The sequence below is a fragment of the Diadema antillarum genome, unplaced genomic scaffold (assembly GCF_040938485.1).
Source record: "Diadema antillarum isolate AM-2024a unplaced genomic scaffold, OU_Dant_1.0 seq00000182_RagTag, whole genome shotgun sequence".
Taxonomy (NCBI): Eukaryota; Metazoa; Echinodermata; class Echinoidea; order Diadematoida; family Diadematidae; genus Diadema; species Diadema antillarum.
The window spans coordinates 1,283,855-1,305,380 of NW_027271249.1; the positions used below are offsets into that span (position 1 = coordinate 1,283,855).

At 37.5% G+C, this 21,526-nt stretch overlaps 1 protein-coding gene across 1 annotated transcript; it reads left to right on the plus strand.

Moving 5' to 3' along the window:
• The first annotated feature begins 15,910 nt into the window (after positions 1 to 15,910).
• On the plus strand, positions 15,911 to 20,588 carry LOC139728486 (uncharacterized). Its single transcript, XM_071639425.1, has 3 exons — positions 15,911 to 15,957; positions 18,637 to 18,770; positions 19,986 to 20,588. The coding sequence occupies exons 1-3, from the start codon at positions 15,912 to 15,914 to the stop codon at positions 20,307 to 20,309; spliced, it is 504 nt and encodes a 167-aa protein (XP_071495526.1). The 5' UTR covers position 15,911; the 3' UTR covers positions 20,310 to 20,588.
• Positions 20,589 to 21,526: the final 938 nt, after the last annotated feature.

Below are 21,526 nucleotides of genomic sequence, written 5' to 3' on the forward strand. Positions count from 1 at the left end.
CGCAGAGTGTATATAGAATGTATGTATCTTTTTTGTACTGATCATGTAGTTTGTTGTTAATCCTGTCTGGTTATGTATATATTGTTACTCCCATGTCAAACTCATAATATTGTTTCTTGTACATTCTGTTGGAAAGAAAAAGTAAAAATAAAGTTTGAATTGAATTGAATTGAATCAATGTTGCATTTTATCATTCGCATTGTCCCTCGGATAGGACATAAAATGGAGGTCCCGTGTATGAGAGAGTCACAGCTCATGCACGTAAAAGATCCCGCTTCATTCATTCATCGCAAAGAGCAGGGTGTCTAACCCGGTGAAGTGGTCCCACCCCACATCCAACTGGACCCCATGGAAGACCAGCTTACACTAGCTGAATATGGGCTATCCAGCCATCTTCACAGATGGAAAATGAACAACAACAACAACAACAACTCTTACATCATGGAGTCCAGTTTGCTTGTGCCTACAATGGCACGTGTTGTAGTTTCACTTTTTTCTTCCTAATTTGATCTCATGTCGGTTGGCATTGATTCCTTTGATTTCGTTTTATATCTGTTTGTAGTTCACAAATTAATTATTCGTTGTCTTATGTACTAGGTGTTACAAAAACATTTTCCACTTTTCAAAAACTATATATCAGAGAACACTGCCATTGATATGGGTAATAGCTGAAAAATGTACAATGTTGTTGGAGGTGATTTGAATATGAAAGCATATAAATCAGTTTCATCAAATTCATGACTAATGTTAAAGCTAGGCTCCATATTTTGGTTAAATTTTAATCCTCTGTACAAAATTTGAACTTTACACAGGAACCAATGATTGTGTATGTGAGATATTAGTATGTGTTTACAATGACTTTGAACAATGGACATGAATACCATCTTTTCAGTTAGGAGTTAGAACTGACGCTGTAGAATGATGTAGTTTTGACACGACATCCGCGTATTATATCTAGAAGGTATACATATATGTAATACAATGTTATTATGTTTTTATAGTTTTTATTTGAGTCCTTACGTTAGTACTGATCATTCCTGTAACTGTTGAATCTGCCTATAAATGTTTTTTTTTTTCTGTAACCCATGAACGTATAGTCTCTAGATAGATGCAAAAGTATTATAGTTATTTAGTTGTCTTGTGAAATAACGTTATTTCTTGAATCCAACCCTACCTGTTTGGCAGTTCGACCCATTGTAACCCGGCAAACAAAGACAAGAGAACATGTTGACGGCGTCCTGACACGTTCCTCCGTTCTGACACGGATTGCTGTCACACTCATCAATATCTGTAAAATTGAATAACAAAATTCTTAACAGAAATGAAATAACAATAAGAGAATATGAGCCAGCGCAAAAGCACACAATTATCATGTCAAAAGACAGAATTATTTGATTCATACATCATTATACACAAATTGTCTGCATTCTTCCGGATTGAAAGAAAGGATGCCATTGTCATTGGATGAGTGGTTAATTAGCACTCCTAAGAAACAATGGATATAAAACCGAAACTTTCTTTTTCTTTCTTTTTTTCTCTTTCTCTCTGTATGTAGTCTATGTATACATTTATATGATAGAAAGACAGGAGAGAGAGAGAGAGAAATATGAGCAACTTGATGAAAAGGCCCTATACGTCATAGGCAGCAAATGTATTAATGGTACCCATTACGTCATTTCACCCTTTACTCGACTATTTTCATGTGGAACAAGCATAAATATTTTGGTTACTCTTTATGCTGATTTTATTATGAGGAGTTATACACTACAAAGGGTTAGTTACTTCCTATCTTTTGTGTTAAGACTGCTCATATGAAAGAATTATTATTATTCGGTAATGGATGACACTTAGCGAGAAACAAGAAGTCAAAAATATGTTGAAAACAAACGTTATTTTGTCCCTGATATTTGATTGTGACACAGACGTCGCAGAATGTACTATCGGCACGAGATATGATTGTGTAGATGGTATATGTAACATTTTATGTCTACATTTTTCTTTCGACTTCATTCTTGACAATCCAACTAATTGCCGCTGCAATTTCTAATAATTATGGAGTCTATCTATGGGGAACAAATAATGCTGAAAGACGGTGACGCATGCTGTCACCATGTGCCCTCTTGTGAATGAACTCTAATCCCACATATCCGGATCCCAACCTACAGACCTACCCGTTTGGCAGTTTGAGCCGTTATAACCCGGCAAACACACACATGAGTACATGTTGATCGCTTCATGACACGTTCCTCCGTTCTGGCACGGATTGCTGTTACACTCACTGATATCTGTATAGTCATGTGATATAACAAAGTGAAATGAATAGAAATAAGAAATATAACTGAATAACAAAAGTAATGCCAACCAAGGGAATAAGAGACAAAAGGCAAAACAAGTCAAAAGGCAAACTTATGACATGTAGATATCCTTTCAAATTCTAATGGAAATACTTTCATTAGTTGAAGGCTAATCTATGCGTATTCCACAGAGAAATGGCTATGATATAACATGGTATCTATTTCTCTGTCCGTACCTCCCCCCCCCCCCCGCCTTAAACAACACAAAGAAACTGAAGAAATTATCATTTAACACTGTAGAGTGAAACGTGACTGTATACTAACCGTTATTACATACACACAGTAAATATAACGAAGTCCTCGGGCCCGGCAGATTTCTTTTGTTAAATCGAAATTTGGTACAGCAGAAGGAAAAAACAATTAAACAAAAGACACAGAACGGATAATGCTGCGGCTTATTTTTCACTTTGTTGTAGCCGGAATTTTCCTCTAACTGTGTTCCTGATATAAACGGGAGTGCACTGTAGCAACAAGAGGGTCGTACCTGTGCAATTAACCCCTTCTGTTCCATTAGGGCAATGACAGGTGTAGTTGGTCATTGTCTCTTCGCACCATCCATTCTCACACGGATCGTTGTCGCAATCTTGAGATCAGACAAAGAGAACCAGTGACAGCAAGAGAGAAAGATAGAGAGACAGAACGAGAAAAAAATACGATGTGGACATGTATGTAATGCAATGGTTATCACGAAGACATGTAGGAAAATATCGGAAAACCCTAGCTTTTTTTAATTTGTTTGCACCTGAGAATTCTCCGGATTCTAGAATTTAAGTCGATAAAAAATGGCCAACTTCATTGCAAGGAAACTTGAAAAAAAATATTCAAAGTCAGAAAAATTCAAAAATTATGTCGGTGAAATAAGATTTCCAAACATTTTCTTTCTTCTTTTTGTGATATCTTACTTTGTACGGGTAACTGGGGAACGTAATGATAAGTCATGTATCACCAAAATTGTAATAGACCTATGTTGTGGCCACAAGGCATGGACGTAACTCCCGGGGGATGGAGGGGGTGAATCCCTCCAGTGTGTGTGAGTGTGTGTGAGTGTAACAGCCTGTGTTTGACTTTCTTTGGGGGAACCTTCCATGTAGGTTCCCACCACACATAATTTCATTTATCCGTCATGAATGTAATATACTTCAGAATGATTTCAATATTGATTTCGTCCCATGCAAATGGTATTTGTATATACTGCACTGTATCATTTATGTGGAAACTTAATAAATGAAATGAAATGAAATGAAATGAAATGAAATGAAGTGGAATTAGAATAAAGAGTCATCATCTTGGATTTATTTTCTGAAAGAAATTTCACTCATCCTTTAAAAAGAGAAAAAAACAACAACTTAATACCCGGTTCCCTACAGACACGACGGCCAGCTGGAATATTAAATCTGCTGCTCCTCCTCCTCTGGCAGTGGCTGCCTATGCCCTGAGGAAAGGGTTCCACCTTCGGGATTTGTCCGTTTTTGCACCTCCTTCTCACCATTGGGAGTGTGTAATTCAGATTGTATCCGTCAGAACACGTCGAGAGAAGCCCTTCTTGCCCACTGTCGGACACTGCAGAAGCTAGAGAACAACACACTTACGGTTACATATGTGACTGTGAGTCACAAAACGAACAAAAAGTCGCACACACTGATTTTGCGTGAGGACTGAAAATAAGTGAAATGGGTCAACCTGGCCGATCTTGACTTTGTCATATTTTCTAAAATGGCAAGACTTCTTTTACATTATGCTAAAATTTGGGATCATAAAACAGGCAGTAAAGTGTGTTTTTTAGCAGTTTATCTCGATTATTTCTGGTAGAATAGTGTGATTAGGTGTGACTTTAAAGTCCCCTTTTCATTTCTGAAAAAAAACGTTGTACACACTCTTCACTTTCAAGTCTAATAACTTTTGAAAGGATAATGCTTCTCTGAAAGTTGACACTAATTATGGACAGAATGTGTTAATGAGGCATGCTCAATTTCAGTTTAATCTGATAATCCCTTCATTGTTGTTACTCTGGTGGTTAACTTCTGTTTTTTGTCTCATTCATCGCACAGCCAGCACTGCTTGGTTAACATTAAGCGCTTGAATAGACACTGTACTTCAGAGCCTCTATTCTCAGTTCACACTTTTCCTGAATTTGTGCTTTCTTTCCAATATTTAGATAGGTTAGGGGAGTCCATTTGATTTGAGTTATACATCATTTTAAAGCTTAAAGTCTGCTCTTTCAGAATATGGTCTTAACTAAAAATTCATGTCTGGCGACTTTTTGTTTGTTTTGTGGTGCAGGGTCACATATAATGAATTCCGTATTGGCTCCACGAAGAAATGAAGAAATAAACTGGTAATGCATTGATTATATTACAGTCTCCATCAGTGTAGGTTATGAAACAGCTCAATTGTTGGGGCGCCCTTTAACCTATTCCCGAATTTGTCTATTGTTTTTTTTTAACTTATTGTAAATTGATGAGTACAGTTATTCGGTATTTCACCATAGCATGTGATAATACAAAATGATATGACGCTATTAGTTCAACGCCATTGTTACGTAATAAACATATCAATGCTCTCCTTCTTATGCGTGCCATGACTACACATTGCACTTTACGTCTACCTGCTAGTACATGGCAACATCACTGTAAACAAGGGTGTGCACCCCAAGCCGCGTCTCATAGCAACCAAGTCCGTCTATGAGTACGCGCTCTATGTGTTCAATTTTTGTTTTGCTTTGTTTTGATACCGTCATTGTCAGGAATCCTGAGGAAGGCGGAGGCCGCTGAAAATTCGAGTCGAATAAACTCATCGAATAAACTCATTCTTTATTGGCCAAAAATGCATTACCGGTATATTTCTTCATTATATATTTCTTTATTATACATACATACATATATATATATATATATATATATATATATATATATATATACAGTATATATATATATATATAGAGAGAGAGAGAGAGAGACAGACAGACAGACAGACAGACAGACAAGATGAAGAAGTAGAGTGGTAATGCATTTTGACAGTCCAACAGTGCTATTCATTCAGACCAAATTTTCGACGAATACATTCGTCGAAAATTTGGTCTGAATAATATAACTTCTTAATATTTTCTATACTGGTACCAACACGCGGACACACACACGCACACACACACACACACACACACACATATAAATATATATATATATATATATATATATATATATATATATATATAATGTAGGCCTATTATTACATGAAAAGTTTGTTCGCAAAATCCGATTAGTCGATTTTTTCATGAAAGTCAATCGACATATACTGTGATTTTAGGAATTGTGTGACCAGTCTGAAGATCTTATCAGTTTATAACAAAATATGTGTTCTCCGGCAAAAACCGATTAGTCCACTTTTCGTTTTGTTGCAAAAGCCGCTAAGTCCATATTCAATCAGCATGTCGTATATGTGTCAGGTGGTTTCATTCCCACGCTGTGTTAAAAATACTGTACAGTAATTATGTAGGACTACATATTATCCACACGCACGAAACGGACTTCACTATAAAACATGCAGGCTGCAGCGCCAGTGTCGCGACTACTGCGTGCTGATCTAAATAATTGTGTATGACAGTAAGCTTCTAGGGGATGCCAGCTTTCGTCCAACACGGGACGAAAATGAGAGGGCAAGAAATGAAATATGCCGTTACTATGGCAACGCAGTTTCCATACATTCGAAACATGGTGTCGGGGGGGGGGTGTTTTATCAATGTGGTCAGCGATGACAAGTTGTTAGTCTCTGACAATTTCAGCAAAATCCTTGGTTTTGATTGGCTGAGATGCCCTGGTCACTGTCTGTTATGGTTATTGTCAGAGACTGACAACTTGTCAGCGCTGCCAACTTTCATGAAACGGTACCCTGGTTCCATTAATCCAAAGAACAGCATGCGTGGCGAATTGCATGAGCATTGCTACAAAACATGCGGAAGAAGTTTGATCCATATATTTTTTCCTGCTTTATTTTCATGATATTTGGTTACAATAGCAACGCAGTTCCCAACACATTCAAACAGTGTCTTCACCACTACACCACTGTGTGTGTACCAAAGTTCGTATTTTGCTTGAAAAAAAAAACCCCAAGGAAATTCTGTGATCCACAATATTTTCCCGATTTATTGCCATGATAATATGTCGTTAACATATTACCATAATGTCTTGTTACCATGGCAACGTAGTTCCAAACACATTCGAAAAATGTCTTGCACATCTTATCATTCCGACACTGTTATATGTGTGTGCCAAGCTTCGTAAGCATTTTGCTTGAAAAATGAGGAACTGTTTCGGTCCCTATCATTTTCCCGATCAATCGTCGCTATATGCTGTTACCATGGCAACGCAGTTTTTGAGACATGAAAGAATGTGGCTTGCACATTTACCACAAGTAATGTGAGCGCCAAATGTCACGATCACTGCTCGAAAAACGCGAAAGTACCTCGACTACCAAAATCTATTCCGTAAACTATGGCCATAATATGCAGCCACCGTGGAAACGCAGTTTCCATGAATACATTTGAAAAAATAATGTCTTGGACATCTCTATCCCAAAACCAATGTGTGTGTGTAATAAAACCTCATGAGCATTGCTAAAAAAAAATGAGAAGACTTGCAACGCATCGATTTCATACAGCGAGTAGTGGACTTATCGGTTTATGCAACAAAATGAGAATTGGACTTATCGGTTTTTGCCGCAAAACACATTGATAAGTACAAAATTCCAATTTTTTCTCTTTGTGTAGATTTCTAGATATCAAACCTTTTATTATATAGGTAGCCGACATTCAGATTATGATCTCTTCATCATTCGCCTTCTACGCCAACAGAGTGTGAGGAAAAACCGTGATTTAAAAGAATTAAACAAAATGGAGTTATCGGTTTTTGCGAACAAACTCTTCATTATGTATAATTAAATACAATATAAAAGCATCACCATTATCGGTGGCTCGGTGTCGAGCTTTGGTATAATCCAATAAATATGATGTATGTATACATACATATCTAATGTACCAAGGGATCGATATTAGCGGTGGCCCGATCGCGGCCTCAAAATTTATGACTGTGTTTGTCTGTTTGTTCATTTTCCATCTGAGAAGATGGCTGGATAGCCCATATTCACCTATGCAACGCTGGTCTTCCATGGGGTCAAGTTGGATGTGCGGTGGGACCACTTCACCGGCAATAAACACCCTGCTATTTACGATGAATAAATGAAGCGGGATATTTTACGTGCATGAGTTGTGACTCTCTCACACACGGGACCTCCATTCTATTTCCTATCCGAGGGACAGAGTGTTTTGCCTCTTGCCAGAGGGGACGGTGTGATTACACACAGCATTGCTCAGTCCAGACTCGGGTTCGAACCGGGGTCCTTAGGATCGTGAGGCAGACGACTGATCCAAATCACCGCCCTTAAAGTCCATAATTTTCATCCAGAAAAAGGGTACATAACTAGCGGCTCATTGCTGCGTAACTGCACGCATTGCAGCCTGCTGCCGCGAACAGGGTTGTCTCTTTCACGGCATGACATACATGTATTTCGTATTTATCACGTAATACCTTGTCTCAATTACTCAACGTTATTGTTCTATATTGATATCACTTGTATTGATATACAAGTTGTAGGATTTTAAAGACATGAACTTGAATACTATAGAATGAATCATTTACCAGATACAGTTGGCTACCGCGACATCAGTCCAAGTGCGTGGGTGTTTTTTTTTTTCAAACGCTTTAAAAAACGTTTATGAAATCATCAGTCATTGTCAGTCTATGATTTTCCCCTGTCTCCCTCTCTCTCTCTCTCTCTCTCTCTCTCTCTCTCTCTCTGTCCCTCCCTCTCTCTTCCTGCCTTTCTTTAATATGTAGTGGAAAGAAAATATTACCATGGAAGACAATGGCACTATACGGATAGCAGTGCAGCTGAATATGGATTATCCGACCGTATTGTCTTGTACATATATTGTTTATGGTAATTTCTGCAGGCAATAAGAACTGTATATCTTATCTATTGAATAAACACAGCATTAGGTTTATAGGGTAAGTTAGCAGAATTATAAAAGTGTGACAACATCAGACGTGTTACCTAAATAGACGAGCAGTAACGCACAAACGATGTACAGTGGCATGTTCGTAACTTCCATTCCAATGCAGTTATCTGTAAAGAATAAACAATTTCAGAAAATAATTACTTCGAATGTTAGCACTAAGTAGTTGATTTAAGCATTGAAATATTCCTCGAAATGTGTACCTATTACAAAAGATATCAGCTTGACAAAGTTGTCAAAAAGATCAGAGTATTTAAAACAGATCTAGGGCTAAAAATCAGGTAGCTAGGTAGCTCTGAAACCTACAAAAAATGCAAGTATATTGTAATAATAAACACAACGTGCACGTGCATGTCTTGCGTCCGTTGTGATCATGCTTTCAATTTTAACGTTATCATCTTCTTCTCCAAACACTTGAGAGATTTCCACCACACTCAGTAAAAATAGCATCCTGTATCGTGGGGTGTTTGGACGTCAAATTGTTCAGATTCATCTAATCATTCAGATACATGATAGCACTTTAATTGATGTTTCGGTATTCTGATAAACTCATGTCGTGGCATGTTAATATAAATATGTTTTAAGTTACTTTGCAATTTACAGTATGTATCTTATATGTTTTATTCTGCATATACGTTTTGTTACTTAAAGGGGGTGGCTAGTAACTGATCATTGGGAATGCTGGGGGATGAATGTTCCAATCCTTGTGGATTCATTAAAGAGTACATTATACATGTATTGTTGTGTGAAAATTATTTGCTTCGGAATGGTCTCATATTCAAGTGATGTGCAGTTTAATGCCCCGTCACTGTAGATGCATGCTAACCTGGAAACATCAAACTGCACACTACTTGAATATGAGACCATGCTGAAGTAAATAATTTTCACACAACAATAGATGTATAATGTACTCTTTTTTTTTTCTTTATATGTTTTATTGGTTTCAACTATTGGCTTACAAACATAAATCATTTCTAATTATGCTATACAAATAATACAAACAAGAAAACAAATTTTGCGAGAAAAGAAATAAAGAAAAAGAGAAAAAAGGCTGCAAAGTAGAGGTATATGTTTGATCTTCAATCCTCCATCAAGGGGAGAGGGGAAATGAAAAACCAGAAGATACGCGGTAGTTCACAACAAAAATAAGAGATGATTTCAATTCACCACAGAGAGAGGGGAAAAGGGCAAACTCACTTACACTTTGAATGTATGACTACTGTGATAAAATAGATAGATATGAAGAGAGCATTTATTTCTTCCCAGGCAAAAAACAAAACAAAAACAAAAACAAAAAACGCTCTAACGTATAATTTACATACTGTACATTGTAAACATATCATCCTAACAAAATTGATTGTACATAAATGTACATACATACAACAACGAAGGTTCGGAAGAACTTGCCCTCTTCTCCACATTCCTTTAAATGCCGAATATCTCGGAAAAAAAGATTCAACTACAGCTGTATAAACAAACAACTGGGTACTCTGTACGCGAAAAAAAAAAATTATCAACATGTAGTTCCCAACACCCTTGGCTGAGGATAACTCGGTCGGCTAAGACGCAAACAGCAATATAACAAAATTATTTGAAGGTTAACAGGGTAAATATATATGGTAAATATAACGAGGTAAATATAACGAGGTAAATATACATGTAACAAGAGTGGTTTCATGATTTAAAAGGTACTACACTATACAATATGCATATTCACGCTACAAATCAAACTTCCATTTTTTGAAATAGGTTGATAATTTTCCTCTCTCTTTCGCCAAATAATATTCTGTTTCCTTCAGATTTCTGATAAAAGATTTTAATGCCACATAATCCTCAAAAATTTATCCTTTCCTAATAATAACAGCCCCAAAAATTTTATTGAAATCTGTTAAGTTATAAATTTCAAATCATTCTTTTTATGTATTATGCGTAACAAATCATTCCAAATGGGGCTTACCTTCTCACAATCACACAAAAAAGATGTATTATCGTTTCTTCGACTTTATTGCAAAAACTACAATTTGGGGAATTCTTCCGTTTAATCTTGTATAAAAAGAATTCGATGCTTTGGTATTATGAAATAGTCAGTGAATCCCAAAAGGATTGGAATAATCATCTCCCAGCATTCCCACTGATTTCAACTGATCAGTTACTAGCCATCCCCTTTATAATTATGTACATCACTACGTTTATTGATATCGTCCAGGGTCCCAAGGAAGACCACGACTTATTGGTGAATGGACTACACGTGTATTACTCTGACAAAAGAGTAGAAATGAATAAATAAATAAATGTAAATGCATAAGTCCACCTTGTAGTGAAATGACCATAATATTGTAATTACACACGCAGAAGTCTATCAACGTTTCATGGACGCGTGTTGCAGAGCCAATGATGTGTGTTCTTCTCTCCGAAGAATGCGGTAAACCTACTGTCTGTTTTTCCTTCACGATGATTTAACTTGCCTTGGATTGTTGAGTTACTGTAGTGATCAAGTGTCAATCCTTCTCATTCGATTTGAAGAATCGATTTTAAGTTTGCTTACTGGTTGCATTGACAGTAAAGAAATTGTCTCCTCAACCGCGGCACATGTGCACGAACGTTAAAGTGGCAAACGGAGAGAAATTTCTTTAACGTAAGCAAAGTAAAGATATCAATCCGAGATTTTAATCCTTCTTGTCCCAATTGTTAAAAAATGCTTGGCTGGAGGCTTTTGCACCAGCTGTTGAGACTATTATTATTCAGTCAAACATGTACTGTAACAATTATGTTACTGAGAAAACATGAAAAGATCGAAGGCTACGTGACTTAAGAAACCAACCAATAACGAAGCATTTACTTCTCTCTGCACTCACTGGTCGGTGAAATTGTTATGATGCACGATGTGTCTGTAATAATGATAGTGATAATGAATAACACTTATATAGCGCTTAATACTGATGTTTCATTAATCTGGAAAAGAATGTTGAAGTAGGATACAGCATTATGTACATATGATATAACAACAACATCAACAAAACAATTGGGATTTGTCTTTGTTGTTTTTTTTTCAAATACTCTCTCTCCGTATTTAGCATTGACAGTCCCTATAGACAGATAGAGCTTTGAAAAGCCGGATACACCTGCGAACAAAGGACATCTACGACATAGATTATTGATCATGACCCAGGGAAACCTAGCACGAGCCTGATTCGTATTGAATAATTAAGATATGTACAGCTCAGGCCATAAGCCGTCAGTGTAAATCGTGTTTGCACTGGCTTCTCTGGTCCTCATGATTGGTTGGTTTTCTGCTACCAAACGCTGGGGGCGAAATTCGTTCACTTCAGATATTTAAACGGATCTCTTATGGATCTTAGATTTCAAAAAGAGGTTTCTTCTTTTTGCGCCATGAATGCCTATATCTTTCTTTGTTTATAAAAAAAAAAAAATTGCTCGAATCCAGTTTAATTTGCAATGTAAAATAAATAGACATAAAATATTACACTGCAAAAAGTCCGGCGTTAAATATGAAACACCAAGCTGGTGTTAAATTTTCGGTGCTCATTTATGATGTTAAATTGACACCTAGGGGTGTCATTTCAAAATATAAATCTGTTTTTTGAAGAGTTTCTTAGTAACTGCCCTTTTTGTTGATTTTGAACTTAAACAAGACGATCAAAAATTTTCCGATGAAATACTTGATTTTTGAAAAAAATGTGTTAACACATTTACACCACAGTAACACCACACTGCAAAAACTAGGGTGTTAAATATCTAACACCAGCACAGAATCGAAAAATATTAACACTCTTGGTGTTGATTTTAGGTCCCGTTCAGAAAGAATCACACCAACTGGTGTCGAAATATTCAATTACAGGTTGATGTTAGAGTTTTGGTGTCATTAATTGGTGTTGAAATTGCACATGCGCATAAGTCAGAGAATTCGAGCAAAATCATTGGACGAAAGTTGTCATGTGACCTCGCTCTGCGCTCTCGGATCGCGCTGCTGGCCGGCATTTATGGCTAGCTAGCTAGCTGTGTGTGTGCGCGGTGCATGCATATGTTATGTGTATAGTATGCATTATCAAGGCCATTTTTTATCGATGAGGTTTTCTTCGCCTTCGGGCCGCGGGTAATGAAAATTCGACTCAATAATATCCTCATTATCAGCAGTTAAACAGCACAATCATGCCGATAAGTGTAAAGATTTGTTCTGGAGATCGCCGAATCAGAAAGTTGCTGCCACTAAATCCAGAAGACATCGTAGGATTCTTTGAACTGAGTAAGTGTACGGTACCTGTTTTTCAGGTGTTTGTCATGAGTCGACTGTACAATACTGCTAATGCATGTGGAGCATGTGGAGCTGCAGCTAGAGTGCGTGCGACAGCGTTGCACCCAAAAGTACTTCTCCTACTATCCTAGTCTACAGACTACAGGTAGTTTTCTAGACTTAGAATCTAGTAGGTCCTAACGTTAGAAACTAAATCATCCCATTAAATTTAGAGTCTAACTGCTACAACGAGCCTTGGGCTTGGACCAAGCCTTCTTGAACTTGAAGCCTTGAGCCTGGGGACCACGCAAAATACTTCTTTATAAGCGAATTTTGTTTGGCAAGAGGAGTTCATATCATGTGCAAATGTACAAAACTACAATTGAAACCTTATCTACTGGTATGTTATGTGATACAATGCATATAGATCTATAGCCATAGAGTCTAGTGTTACTGTAGTTTTTAGATGATAACTATTTCTCTATTTGTGGTAGGTGTCTATACTTTACGTTAGATCTAGACTCTGTAGTCTAGTCCAGGGGGGCGTTTCATCAACGAGTTCGTCGGAGATTTCACCGACAAATTTGCTATCAGCCAATCAGACCAAGGATTTCATTAGCTTTTAACAGTTGTCAGTGTAAATCCTTGCGTCTGATTGGCTGATAGCAAATTTGTCGGTGAAAACCTTCGACGAACTCGTTGATGAAACGCCCCCCAGGTCTACAGAAATTACATTATCTTCTTGGATAATCGGTGTGCTCTCCCGATGTGCTCCGCTTGTAGTGGGTGCAACGCTGTCGCTTTTGCAATAGTATGTGTGTAGCTACTGTATAGTGTAGTCTGTAGCTAGTCTGTGCAGCTAGTCTGTTACTAGTGTTAGTCTGTTGGTCTGTTTGTTACTTTAATATTAGTCTGTAGTGTTGGTCTGTTACAAAAATGTGAAAGTTTTTGTTGAACTTGCTCTCATTTAATTCTTTCTTTCTACATCAATTTTGTTCTATCTTGGAACAAGTGATCCTTGGGCTTGGCCGGCCTTGGTAATACCAGGTGTGAGTTAATGAGGTCAAATGTCATCTAGGGGGTCAAAGGTCAAATGATAGGTCTGTTAGTCTGTTACAAAAATGTTAAAGTTTTTGTTGAACTTGCTCTCATTTTTTTATTTCTGCATCAATTTTGTTCTAACTTGGAACGATTGATCCTAGTTGGGTTAATATCAGATTTGAGTTGATAAGGATATTGTCAATGGTCATCTTGGGGTCAAAAGGTTACTTGTTTTATTGATTGCAAAATCAGGCGAGACTTGTGCCGGCCATGGTTCGAGAACCACCTTGTTATTACAAAAAAAGTTCTTGGTTTGAATGTTTTGAATGATAGGATTTGATAAATTTTATGGACATCTTCAGTAAAAATGTAGGGACAGCTTAAGCCCTAAGGGGGCCGCTCACTTGGTCTAGCCTATCCTGGTCTATCGAGGTAGGCCTTAATACTGTCACAGCCGGGTTCAAAAAATTGCATGGCTATGTAATTCTTTCACCTGGGGTGGCAGTAAGGCCTACCTCTAGACCAGAATAGGCTAGTCCAAGAGCTAGTCTCTAGGTCAATAGGGTTAGAGCACCAGCGAACGACTCCTTTAGGCCTAAGCTTTTCTACATTTTTACTGGAGAAGATGTCAAAAAAATTTATCAAAACCAGTCATTCCACTGGCATTAATGGGGGGGGGGGATAAAGTATGTGATAAATGAGATATGTGTCATTGTATTAACATCATATACTTAAAAAATTGTCAATGTCTTTCCCAAAAACACTGAAAATTGCCAGAATGTTCAAACACACTAGCGGTATAAAAGTTATAATGCTACTACAACTGTAGCTATTATCCTGTCATGAAACCATACAAACTGCAAAGTATACTTAAGTCATTTTTTATTACATTTGTAAATTTTAATAGTTTTTCTCTCCCCACGCCCCCCCCCCCTTACAGTCAGAAGAAAATTCAGCATCAGAGATGGCGAAGATCTTGTTTTAGTGGATGAACATGAAGGCTTTAGTATCGACGATGATGTATTGGGAGATATTGTGACCAGCCAGCCTGATGTTAGCCTCATGTCCTGAAAGAAGATGAAGAATGGTCCAGTAAGTTTTTAATAAGAGCATTACATTTCTGGAGAAGTAAGCAGTATGCGAACAATTATAGGAATGTTCCTTTGAACATTCTCTGTATTTGCAAAAGGTGCTACTGGATACAGCCACTGTGTTAAAATGAACAATTCATTGCAAATTAAAGACAAAGGAAGCTAGTCTTCAGCATTGCAAACTTGCATTTTTGCAGAAATGTTTTCAATGCGATCATCTTGAAATTTGTTGGAAATTTCTATCTATATGTCCTACCCATTCAAGGATGGTATTTATTCATGAATGTACGGCTCACAGTTTCCTGGACCTACATGTGTCTTGAAGACACCTCAATATTGTGAATGTTTGATTTAAAAAACATTTTGGTGTGATGTTTGAGTTGAATGATACTGTCCAAAGGATTACATAAACAAGAATCTACAAAAGTCTGGAAACTTATCATTGTTCATCGGTGTTGGGTATTACCAGGGAGGTGGCCATCTCCCTGGTATCACCAAGTCCCTGGCTGGTGTAAATTTACTCCTAATTCAAGAAGATCTAGTAATTGCAGTGTTTCTAGTATAGTACGCCTTTTTAATTATTTGTTGTGCCTAGCATTCTTATGCTATAAATGTATGATTACGTATTTCAAATCTGGGCGGACAACTCTGTCAAAGTTTACAACAGTAGCATATGACACGAGTGCTGTTTTTCCCATGGTTGGCCCCAGCTGATAAATACTGTGGGGTAAATACTGGTCTTTGCCGGATATTACCGTCTCGCTATTTATGATGAGAATGGGAAACACAGGGGAATAATCAATAAGTCATTTCATGAATTTTGTTAATAAAGGAATACACAAATCATTGTACATGAAGTATGATTAACCAAAATAAGAATAATAATAATAATAATAATTTATGGCAGGAATTCATTCTTATTGCTGGGACAAATTTTTGTGCAACGTTTTCTGATCTATGTATCTGATACCATTTTTGCTGTGTACAAGAATTCGAAAATTGTAGCAGTCACTTGGGAAGGAATTGCTTCTATTGTAAATGTTTACTCCAATCATTCAGTGGCACTTGCTCGACAACTTCTGAAGCAGAATGGAAATTTGACAGTCATGGAGCTCCTGTCATCTTTTGACAGTTCTGACCAGAACAAAGAAGGTATTTTTGCACATTCCCTGGAATGCACCCTCTAATTTCATAAAGAGTCTGAAGTGTCATCAGAAGTTAAAATTAAACCAACTTTATCATTAAACATTCTAGTGATGGTCAATTTTTCATGGAGCATAATCACACTCCCACATAAACACAACACAAATGTGGGCCAGGAAGCTTATTTTCGAGTAGCCATACACAATTTTCCCCACCCTGAGAGGGGACTCCCTCCCGGATCATCCCCTCATCTAGTTATTCCACTCCATAGGATTTTTTTTTTACAAAAAACAATTTCCAATACTCTGAAAGTATATTGTACTCACTTAAATGTGCATCAGAAAAAGTTTATTTCTAAGATGCCAATTGCTAAATTTTCCCTACCCTTAGATGGGGCAGTCCCTTCCAAACCTTCCCCTGCATTTTACCCATCTAACTTTAACTTTTAACATTTTTAAGTCGTCCAAAGGAAAGACCTTATGCCGTCATATTTGTCCGTCTGTCTCTCCATCTGTCTGTCAACAATTTGGTATCCACTTTTTCATCGATCTATATCTTGGCTCCGAGTTAACCAAACAAGTTCATATTTGGTATCGGTATCCTTTAGGACTTTCCTGATATTAAGCTCATTTTTGTGTTGAGGTTGAGCTTAAAAGCAAAGATCAAAGGTAATTCAATGTCACATGGGTTATATAAAACAAATGAAAATAGATCTTTCTCGCAATATCTCAAGAACGGTTTGGGCAAACAACTTCAAACTTGGTATATGTATACCTATGGAGGTGACAATGATCTTTGACCTCAACCTTTGACCTTGACCTTCGACCTTGATTAAACATGAAAATAGCTCTTTCTCGTAATATCTCAAGAAAGGTTTGGAGAAACAACTTCAAACTTGGTATATGTATACCTATGGACGTGGCAATGATCTGTTACCTCAAGCTTTGACCTTGACCTTTGACCTTGATTAAACATGAAAATGGCTCTTTCTCGTAATATCTCAAGAAAGGTTTGGAGAAACAACTTCAAACTTGGTATATGTATACCTATGGACGTGGCAATGATCTGTGACCTCAAGCTTTGACCTTGACCTTTGACCTTTGCCCTTGATTATTTGTAGACAACATTTTGAATACTGTCCATATTGGCACGGTTTTCAATTACTCGACATTGGATGACTGCTTTGGACGTCGTCCATATTATTATACACTTGGCTTGATTTCTGCTATTCTGATGGCAGAACCCCTTCCCACACACTCCCCCTGCTTTGTCCCTTCACTCCCTCACTCAGTGCCCCCCCCCCTCCTTTTTGTCTCACCTGAACAAAGTTCTGGCAGAGATTGACATAGTAATCACTTTTCCTGTTGCTGTGTTAGAAAAATGTTAAAGGCTTTTGTTGAACTTGCTCTCATTTCTCTATTTCTGCATCAATTTTGTTCAAACTTGGAACAAATAATCCTTGGGTATTACCAGATGTGAGTTGATGAGGATGATGAGGTGAAAGGTCATCTAGGGGTCAAAAGATCAAATGATGCGAGGCCATGTGCATCATTTTTAGCTCACCTTAGCCGAAGGTTCAAGTGAGCTGTTGCCATCCGTTTTTGTCTGCCGTCCCTTGTCCGTTGTGCGGTGTGCGTCATCTGTAAACTTTTATATTTTCATCTTCTTCTGCAGAACGAATGGTCGGCTTTTAGTCAAACTTGCAGAGAATCATTCTGTTGGGTAGAGTTGTTCAAATGATAACTGTAGCCCCATGGGGGCCCAGGGGGAGGGCCCCCAGGGTGCAAAATTCTCAAAATTTCAAACATCTTCTTCTCCAGATCCACAAGAAGATCAGTCAAGTTGTTTTGTGTGTAGATACCTTTATAAGTAAAGAATGAAAGTTGTTTATGACAACTCCTGTTGTGCCCCCTCCTTGGATTATTCTGTGTCAGTTTTCCTAAGAGTTTTCCCATTCAAATCTCAAAATAATTATATTGCTATAGCGCCCTCTAGACAACTACTGAAACTCCCCTTTAAATGAATGTTGAGTAAAAGTTGCCTTCAATGAGTTTGTACAGAAATTACCAATGAGATTGATAACTCAAAGTTTAATTCATGTCAAAATGAACAGAACCCATGGAAGTACAAGAATTGTATATTTATTAAAGGAAAAAAATATTTTAATCTTTTACAAAAAGGGAACAATTAAGCTGTGATCATTCAGAGCATTACAAGTTACATTTCAGTGATCACAGCAAGTTCCGAAAATGACCACAAATTACTCACTGGACCATCTCTTCATGCATGAATGATCAAGGTTTTTAATTATAGACAATCAATGACTACTAATCTGATACATGTGATTGTAATAAAGTATCTGCTCACCATGCACTTGTAAGATTTAGGAATAATCTGCATGTGTATTGTTACTAATTGTTTTGCCAGAGTGTCCAAATGGGGGGGGGGGGGGGGTAAATGATTTTACATGCAACTGTAGTAACTCAGTGATTAATCATTTCAGGCGTTCACAGTGAGTTTGACTCTTCATTACAAGGTGAGTATTGATCGAAAACTCACAAAAAAGTGCATGTCCTACTTTTCTCCTACTTTTACTGAAATTTAGCTCCTATTTTTTTTCTCCTACTTTTTCACCATGATCTACTAGAAAGCCTGCTTGATTTTATTATTTTGCATTTTGAAATACAGGATGGAATTCTGGTACATCTGCCATCCTCCTCCTCTTGTGCCTGTTGCCTCCTGCAAGCCAAGGGAGGTCTAAAGCTGCCTCAGCAAAAGTATCCATTTCCTCAGCAATCTCAAGGATTATTCAGTTTCAGAAGGTATGTAGCTTTTCAGTATAAAAGTGGACTATAAATAAATAATGTTATTAGTACCCTCGTCACACCTTGCATGTTCTCACTGCATTCTAGAAAATGTTGCCAAAACTGACTAAATGTGTGTACACAGGGAGTAGATGTAGCAATGGTCTATCTAAGAATTTCATGAATGTGCTTAGACTGGCTTGGACTAAGAGGGTGCTCAAGAACTTTGGGCCTGTTCAAAAACTGAACCTATCCTAAGATTATTAGGAGTGACAATGCGCTAGAACGAGATGGACCTACTGCAAACAGGGTTGCCATACTTCAATCCTACTAGGAATAATTATGTTTCAGCGTGACATTTTCACAGCCCTAAATGTAGAGTTATATCAATAAACAAAAGGTCAGTACTTTTTGCCTCGATATTGGAAATTGATTACAAATTTGCAGCAAGAAAATAATTGTGAAGGAAATTTTAAAATCCTTATTTTCACAGTGTCTCCTTTTGTGTGAGTTGAAATGACTCAACCATATTAGAAAGACTCTTCTCAATCAGATACTTAAAACCTGCTTTGAAAATACTTGCATTTTTTACCAGGCCTCTACAGCCTACCTCTATACGTTTATAAAATTTTCTGTGCAAAGTCCTGGTTGAAGAATGTAGCTACAGTGTATATCTCTGTTCAGTTCATTAACCATAAAGTGAATTGAGCGAGATACAAGTTATAGGGGAGACTACGCTGCACATGGATGTCACCATCATGCACAAGCCCTGTGATTTATGCACTTTTCCTATTTGCTCAAGAGTTATGATGGAGCATCACTTGCAGCCAAGCCTTGATAGTCTGCAACATGCAGCCTGAAGGCCACTGCATATCATACAAATCTTTGGTCGCACAACTTGCCGACTATCATATTGAAATAAACAGTGCGTATATTCTGTTTTATTTCAGATCTTAAGTCGCTGAGTTGTGTGACAGAAAGTCATATCGAATGCGGTGGCCTTTAGTCTAATCAGGCCTCTTAAATTGAGAAAAAAGTCAGAAAACGTTGTGCTACTTTGCACATTGCAGACATTTTCCACAAAACATCCAGATCCCCCCACTATATATGTATGTATGTATGATGATGGTAACAGTGATGATAAAGATAGAGTTTTGATAGAATTAACAAGTGGGAAAAGGGTAACTGCTAGTTTCATCGTTTACTAGTACATGTAATTTGTTTCAAACACAGAGTGGAGGGAGCATTCAAGATTTTCTGGATGGCACCAAACAGACCCAGAGCCAACCGTTCCTTCTTGGAATTGGAAATTCTAAGGCCTGTATCAGCAGTTACTTGCTCATTGTCGATCACAAGGCCATTCCATGTGGTGCCTGTACGGTGGAAGGAGCAGTAGATGAACTCTTCAAGACGCACTTTGTCTTTGGCTTGCATTACTGCCAGTCTCTTCATCAGTTCTGGACCTTCACCCAGACAGCTGTTTTCGAGATTGATGTTGGAGTTTCCCGCGAATCACCGAGAGTGCCCGAACTAAGATCCAAATTATTCACACCATGATTTGCTTCAAATGCAAGAGAAATTTTGCAATACCAAAGTTGGTGCAACATTTAAGATTAAGTCATGGACTAAGTGAAGGAGGAAAAGAGGTGTTAATCTGTGGACAGGGAGCTTGTGCAAGAACATTTTATTCTTTTCGTGGATTTCGAGGGCATTTGCAGACTCACCTTAAATCTGGTTTGCCAGATAATCAAGAACAGTTTACTGAAAATGAGAAAGCTGGTGAATCATTCGAAGAGAGCTTTGCAGGAAACAGTAATGATAATGACGACAGTGATCAAGATCAGGATATACATGCAGAAGATGACATTTTATCCGCTGAAGATTTGAATAGGCAGTGTGCAAAAGTAATTTCAAAATTTTCAGCAAACAGTGCAAACTCTGGAAAAGTTGTAAATGACATCGTGGAATCAACCAGTTTGATTGTAGGTGATGTAGTAAAAAGTGCATCAGCGGCAGTTAAGGCTACTTTCTTGAAACATAAACTGCCCATTGAGTCCGAAGCTTATAGAGAAATACAGACGCATTTTGCTATGCTTGAAAAGCCATTTGAAAATTTGAACTCAGAATATAAGCGGATGAAATATTGTGCAACACTTGGACTTGTTGAACCACAAGAAATAAAGTTAGGCATCCGGTATGAAAGTCGTCTAAATAAAAGAAGTAAGCAGTATGAACAGATTGCTATTGAAGATACCTTTGTTTATATACCCATTTTAGAATCTTTAAAGCAACTTTTGAGCAATGAAGATATATTGCATTTTGCTACTCATGACCATAGGAGCACTGATGGTGTAATGAGAGATTACTGTGATGGTGCACAATTTGAGAAAATCCCTCTTTTCCATGAAGATGAAAATGCCCTACAAATTCACTGTTTTTATGATGACTTTGAAACTGTAAACCCCATCGGTTCAAAAACAAAAATTCACAAGTTAGGTGCCTTTTATTTCATTTTGAAAAATCTGCCACCAAAGTATAATTCTATTCTTTCCAATATCAATCTTGTAGCTCTGTGGTATGCTGAAGATGCCAAAAAATATGGATTTAATGCTATTCTCAAGCATATTGTGAAAGACATTAACATTCTGTCAACAGTTGGCATTACTCTTCCTAATGGCATTGTGAAGAGGGGAACCATTACTCAAATTAGTGCTGATAATCTAGGTGCAAATGCCCTGTTTGGTTTTGTACAGAGCTTTTCTGCTAATTATTAC